Raw genomic sequence first — 7,439 nt, 5'->3', positions numbered from 1 at the left:
CAGTTTTACCCTTTGAAGCATGGGTGTCTACACTGCTGGCACAAGAATCCCACAAACCAAACCACGAGGGAGTGACGGGAACCCTTCTCCGGATGAGGAAGAAAGCCTGGGTAATAAAAGGCCGTAGACTTGCCAAGAAAATGGTTGACAGCTGTGTGGTCTGCAGGAAAAACAAGGCAAAACAGTGTCAACAAATCATGGCTGACCTGGCTCTAGAGCGAACAGGCCCAGCTGCACCTTTTGAATTCACCACCATGGACCTGTTCGGCCCTTATGAAGTGAAAGATGAGGTCAAGAAGAGAACTAGACTCAAAGTATGGGGAATAGTCTTCTGCTGCATGGCTTCCCGAGCCATACACACTGAAGTGGTGAGTGACATGTCATCTGAAGGATTCCTGCTAGCCTATCAAAGGTTCACTTCACTGAGAGGACACCCCAGGAAACTCTGGTCAGACCCTGGCACCAACTTTGTGGGAGCCAAACCCGCACTTCAAAAATTCCTTAACCAACTAAACAAGTCTGAACTTGAAGACACAGCTGCCAAGCATGGTACAGAATGGTCATGGAAGATCCACCCTGCAGACTCTCCCCATAGGAATGGTGCCGCAGAGGCAGCTGTCAAAGTAGTGAAGCGGGCGTTGAGCAACCTTGGTGGAGATGGTGTTTTCACGTGGGGAGAATTCCAAACTTTTCTCTTCATGGCATTCAACCTTGCTAATGAGAGACCCATCGATGCAAGAACTCAAAGCAGAGAAGATTGTGTAGAGTACATCACCCCCGAATTCTCTGCTTTTAGGACGTACTCAATCCAAAGGGGAGACCCTGGCGATTTCCAGTTTGATGGCTACCCTTACAAAAGACTTAAACATATTCAAGCAGAGTTAAGCCATTTCTGGAAGAAGTGGAGCCAATTGGCTGGACCTAATCTGTTCATAAGGAACAAATGGCACACCAAAGAGCGAAATGTTGCTGTTGGAGATGTGGTCTGGTTGGCTGACCAAAACACCCTAAGAGGACAGTACAAGCTGGCTAGAGTGGTCGGTGTCAATGCTGACAGCAAAGGCATCGTAAGAGATGTGCTTGTGAAGACTTTTCCCAGCTATCCTGTTCACATCACTAAGTCAAACAGCAAAAAAGGGCCCACAAGAGCAAACGGTGAAAGAACGAAGAGGCTTCAAACCAAAATCCCAGCCACAATTCTTCATAGAGATGTCAGACGCCTTGTCATTCTACTTCCCATTGAAGAACAAACAGAGGTGGGAACGGCTTGTGTGACCTCTCTGGATTTGAAAAAACCAGGAGCTCAAGTGGGAGGTGTTGAGCTGAATCTCAGGAGTGAGTCAAAGAACTACACTTCCCTGAGTGCACCAGCAGCAGCAAACCGGCTGCTTGTCACCTGATCAGTCATTTTCACTGATTTGGAGCACCTGTGAAGGCATGGAGGGGCTCAGTCATTCAGAAGAACAAACTTCAGAGAGAAGACTCCAAGTTCACTCACAGGTTCAGTCCAAAGACGCCAATGGTAAAAGGCTTAAATGGTTAATTCATTTAAGTTATTTAGAATGTTTATTTAAATGTTTAAACTAATTTAAGTTCATTAAAATGTTTAATTAAAATTGTAACTTTTTGTTCTGTCTTTTAAAGGTTTACAACCTAATTTACTGGCTAATTTACTGGACAGACCAATCAACTGAAAGCAAACTAAAAATAAAAAAGATTGAGTCAGAAATTTGAGTTGTCCCTGTGTCCTTTGGATGGTGAACAAGAGGAGGACTTGACAGGTAACTTAAGAAGAGAGAGGTGATTTAAAACAAGCATGGAACACATTCTGCGTTTCTGAGTCTATATTGTAAAGAAAATCAATTTCACATACAATTCATTCATCCCTTCATGTTAACACAGAAACTACAAACTGAGGATCTACATAAAAATACATTTGATGAGTGCTCTACAACAAAATCAGTAGCTTCAGTTAGATGTTTAAAACGCTACGGCTCGAAATATAAATAATAATCTGTGGTTAATTTACGTTACAATCAGTCCTTGAGGAATCCTACATCTCATGTTGAAAGTGGCACTCTATTGTAAGTGAACAGCTCAGTGTTTATCGTGTTTGGTACAGGAGAAGTTGGGTTAGTCAGGTCAGTTGGGAGTCATGGAAACTGTCCATCATCCAGTATGTGTTTCAGTGAACTCAAGGTCCTTCCACTTCCTTCTATCCCAGAAGCACTCTCTGCAGCCTGTCGGCCGACACGCCCTTCTCGTCCTCCGACTCAGCGTCGCTCTGCGGGTTGGAGCTGCAGGGAGAGGTGCATTCTGGGGAGCACAGGTAGTGCATGAAGGGTAGCCGATACTTCCCGCAGAAGTCCACAAACTTGATGTGCCTCACACATGAGTCAAAGTACACACCTGAGAGGAAGGAGACAAGTAGCACAACAATATGAGAGCAATACAAATATCTCAAGGTTTGATTTTATTTACAAAGAGGATTTTTGAATATGTTTTATTTGAATCTTTCCTGAAATTATTGAGGAGGACCAGCCTCCTCTTCCTCCATGGACGAGCCTCCTCCACTCACAAATGCTAGTACATAAGTATGTAACCTAAACTTTTCCCCTCTCCTCTACTTACCGGTACATTTAGGGTTGGGACACTTGCTGGCCAGGTCCAGGTAGTGCACCAGGTTTCCAGGCAGGTAATTGGGGTGGTAGGGCAGGTTGCGGGACTTGATGGTCCGTCCGGCCAGCTCCAACAGGGAGGGAGGGCCGTAAGTCATATCCTTGATGAAGCGGACCACCAGGGGGTTGCCGCGAGACTGAGCTCCTGCAGGTGCACCAGGCTGAGGATCTCCCGCGGTAGGTAGGTGAGCAGGTTGTTATGGAGACTGAGGCAGCGCAGGGAGTAGAGTCTACAAACAGACATATTCAGACATGACCGTGAATCATGACTTTAGCTCAGGAGGCTAACACAGTCTTATGACACAAAGGAGACCCAATTTATTTTATTTTAAACAGTCGGTCACATGAGCGAGCTACTAACTTTCACATTATGTAAAGTCAGTGTTGGATGGCCCTCACCTGGTGAGTTGGGGCGGTACACTCTGTATCTGGTTGTCACAAAGGACCAAGTATCTGAGACTGCGAAGGCTGGCCAGCTCTGGGGGGATGGAGGTGATGAGGTTCCCACCCAAATAAAGCATCTCCAGACTGCATCAAAACAGAGAAAAGTGTTTTTCTTCACACTTGGAATGACAGAGAACATTGCCAAATTAACATACAGATATAGGATCTTAATTTGAACCAGTTCATACAGCATAAAAATAATCCTGCAGCAACAGGAAAGGTGAATTAATATGTGGATTATAATTAATATACATTGTTTTTATGGGTTGATACATTTTGCATTAGGGCAAATCAAGTCTGACATCTTACATTGGAATTGACAAATTTTAGAAGCCTTTTCAAACCTTGAATACATTACAAGTTTGCAGGTAGCTTAGTGGGTAAGAAACGCGCCAGTAACCGAAAGGTCGCTGGTTCTAATCCCCGAGCCGACTAGGTGAAAAATCTGTCGATGTGCCCTTGAGCAAGGCACTTAACCCTAATTGCTCCTGTAAGTCGCTCTGGATAAGAGCGTCTGCTAAATGACTAAAAATGTAAATGTATTTCCTGCTATGCAGGAAAGTTCACAGCAACAAAAGAGTGTTCAAATTAAGATCATACAACTGTATTGTCACAGAGAATTTTCCTGCACAGCAGGAAATGCAAACGTGTAGTGTATCCAAGGTTTAAAAACACCTGCTGTGAGAAACTGGTCAAATTACGATATAATATCTGTACATTCACTTCTATGTACCATTGAATTGTTTAGTGTTACAAGGATGATCCCCGAGCCGACTAGGTGAAAAATCTGTCGATTTGCCCTTGAGCAAGGCACTTAACCCTATTGCTCCTGTAAGTCGCTCTGGATAAGAGCGTCTGCTAAATGACTAAAAATAAAAAATAAATAAAAATAAATGATTGAAGTCTGGGCTACTTTTATTCTTAAAATCACAACATACAGTGGAAAAATGTTAGCTAAGAATTTAACTCCAGTGTTTGACAATTTTATGTCAATGGAAGATATACAGAAGAAGAGAAGAGATGATTGTAAAAAGAACCCTGATTGTAAAATGTCTTCTCTTTTTAGAGAGAGTGAGAGCGAGAGAGAGAGATCCTATGATAAAGGTCAAGAGGGGAGGCCTTATGGTGCAAATCACAGCTGCTAACTTAGCTACAATACAGTCTGAAACTGCTATAGGCTTTTGGGTGGTGTCCAATGGACCTTTTCATCCTGTCTTTATTCTATACATTATTCACTCTGTTACAAATCCTAAACCCCCATTTTCCTCTCACGGTGCCAGTTCCCCACTGTGGCAAGGCAATATGTCAAATGACCTGGTTTTGTAACATGGCACACAGCCAGCCAGACAGGCTAAGCCACACTGATGAGCCGACTCCAAAGATGTGTCAATGCAGCAACAAGATGGAGGAGACTATGGGCTCCTGTACCATCATGCAGGACATAATCAGGAACCACATGCTCATGTGAAAACTATCTAGGTAAATACAGAAACAGTATTGATTTTATGCTAACTTATTTGCCCGTTATCTTAACCTTCACTATCTAGTTCCTGCATGCACACCATGAAATTACGGCTGCAGTTCTGGAGCCCCAGTCATTTCATTAAGACAGCAACAGAGCTAAATATTCTAGACTACTACTACATAATGGTTATTATGAGCATGCTATTATCAGGAAGGGTGCCAACGTTGGGTTATTAGGAAGCTAAGAGCTTAGAAGCTCAGAAGTTTAAAAGCTTAAAGCGCATGTAAGTTTCAACAACCTCACTTCGTCATGCATAGCTGTATACAGATAGTTGTTTGTTAGAAGTCCCCCTTTATATTAAGTGGCTATAAAACCTATGATTACATGGTAATTCCATGGTGTACTACAGTGTGGGTAGTTAGTTGCGTTGTAACAAATACCGTTAGCCTACATTGTTAAAACTCTATTAACCGCTATAATGCATCGGTAGTCTGTCTATCTTACCTGGTAACATTTTCTATCTCTGCGGGGATAGCTTTGAGTCTGTTACCCCCAAGAGACAGATATTTTAATCGCTGCAGTTTTAGAAACTGAATGGGCACCTCTTCAAATATGTTCCCACTGAAGTTCAATGTGTCTATCTGCATGGACCCAAATTCCTTTGGGAACGAAAATTCGTTCAAACGGTTGTTCTTGGCTATTAGTGTTTTGAGGTTTGACAAACGTTGAATGTCCTCACAGAGAACCGTTAATCCATTGTTGCTTATATCCAGAACTTCCAGTTTGGAGAATAGACATACCGAAGCGGGAAGCACTGTCAGTCGGTTGTTATACAGGTAGAGTTGTTGGGTCACTCTCCTCCGTTCGTCACCGACAGTGTCCAAATTTAAACTCTCCAGATTCAGATGGGACATGTCCAAAATGCAACCCCCCTGATCAGCTGTTGCAAATAGTTCCATATTCAATACCAATGCTATCCAGGAAGTTCAAACATATGAATGAATTACAATGTTATTTTAAAAAGCATACGGTATTTCAGCACTGATCACGACCGGATAGCCTTGTGCTACTTAGCCTCTTTACTCAATCACACGACAGACCGCACATGCACAGCTGTCACATTTGCACCAAATTGACATGTAATCGGTGTTACAAGGCTGGTCAAGCGTTGGATTCTCCGCCCCCAGTTTAAATTAACTCGTGCATGCCTGCTTGCTCGCGTGCCACAGAACGTCTCCATGTCCAGAAATCGAGCTTGCGCACTCGTGTGGATGCTTTCTAAGCTGTTATCTGTTTTCACATTGAAATACATGGTCAATTAACTTTGCAATTGGAAACCCCAGGTCTCATTTCTATTAGCCTACGAGGAACCATATCTAATATTTTGTAATTGGCCCTACTAGTTTTAGTGGTAAGCCATATGTCCCAAACCCTTTATTTAACCAGGTAAGCCAGTTGAGAACAAGTTCTCATTTACAACTGCTACCTGGCCAAGATAAAGCAAAGCAGTGCTAAAAACAACAGCACGGAGTTACATATGGGGTAAACAAAACATAAAGTCAAAAATACAAAAGAAAATATATATATACAGTGTGTACAAATGTAGCAAGTTATGGAGGTAAGGCAATAAATAGGCCATAGTGCAAAATAATTACAATTTAGTATTAACACTGGAATGATAGATGTGCAAGAGATGATGTGCAAATAGAGATACTGGGGTGCAAATAAGCAAAAATAAATAACAATATGGGGATGAGGTAGTTGGGTGGGCTAATTTCAGATGGGCTGTGTACAGGTGCAGTGATCGGTAAGGCGCTCTGACAACTGATGCTTAAAGTTAGTGAGGGAGATAAGAGTCTCCAGCTTCAGAGATTTTTGCAGTTCGTTCCAGTCATTGGCAGCAGAGAACTGGAAGGAATGGCGGCCAAAGGAGGTGTTGGCTTTGGGGATGACCAGTGAGATATACTGTACCTGCTGGAGCTCATACTAGGGGTGGGTATTGCTATGGTGACCAATGAGCTAAGATAAGGCGGGGATTTGCCTAACAGTGATTTATAGATGACCTGCAGCCAGTGGGTTTGGCAACGAATATGTAGTGAGGACCAGCCAACAAGTGTGTACAGGTCACAGTGGTGGGTAGTATATGGGGCTTTGGTGACAAAACGGATGGCACTGTGATAGACTACATCCAACTTGCTGAGTAGAGTGTTGGAGGCTATTTTGTAAATGACATCGCCAAAGTCAAGGATCGGTAGGATAGTCAGTTTTATGAGGGCATGTTTGGCAGCATAAGTGAAGGAGGCTTTGTTGCGAAATAGGAAGCCAATTCTAGATTTAACTTTGGATTGGAGATGCTTAATATGAGTCTGGAAGGATAGTTTACAGTCTAACCAGACACCTAGGTATTTGTAGTTGTTCACATACTCTAGGTCAGACCCGCCGAGAGTAGTGATTCTAGTTGAGTGGGCGGGTGCCAGCAGCGTTCGATTGAAGAGCATGCATTTAGTCTTACTAGTGTTTAAGAGCAGTTGGAGGCTACGGAAGGAGTGTTGTATGCCATTGAAGCTCGTTTGGAGGTTTGTTAACACAGTGTCCAATGAAGGGCCAGATGTATACAAAATGGTGTCGTCTGCGTAGAGGTGGATCTGAGATTCACCAGCAGCAAGAGCGACATCATATACACAGAGAAAAGAGTCGGCCAAGAATTGAACCCTGTGGCACCCCCATAGAGACTGCCATAGGTCCAGACAACAGGCTATCCGATTTGACACATTGAACTCTATCTGAGAAGTAGTTGGTGAACCAGGCGAGGCAGTCATTTCAGAAACCAAGGCTATTTAGTCTGCCAATAA

At 43.2% G+C, this 7,439-nt stretch overlaps 1 protein-coding gene across 1 annotated transcript; it reads right to left on the bottom strand.

The window, feature by feature from the left end:
- Nucleotides 1-1,738: 1,738 nt before the first annotated feature.
- On the bottom strand, nt 1,739-5,706 carry LOC121554597 (leucine-rich repeat-containing protein 58). Its single transcript, XM_041868235.2, is given in 5 exon segments — nt 1,739-2,409; nt 2,632-2,814; nt 2,817-2,908; nt 3,078-3,206; nt 5,092-5,706. Coding segments are annotated over 5 exon segments (1,053 nt in total). The 5' UTR covers nt 5,547-5,706; the 3' UTR covers nt 1,739-2,215.
- Nucleotides 5,707-7,439: the final 1,733 nt, after the last annotated feature.

The sequence above is a fragment of the Coregonus clupeaformis genome, unplaced genomic scaffold (genome assembly GCF_020615455.1).
Source record: "Coregonus clupeaformis isolate EN_2021a unplaced genomic scaffold, ASM2061545v1 scaf0922, whole genome shotgun sequence".
Taxonomy (NCBI): domain Eukaryota; kingdom Metazoa; phylum Chordata; class Actinopteri; order Salmoniformes; family Salmonidae; genus Coregonus; species Coregonus clupeaformis.
Note: the sequence above shows the minus strand (reverse complement) of the source record. Positions and strands in the feature narration are given on the sequence as shown.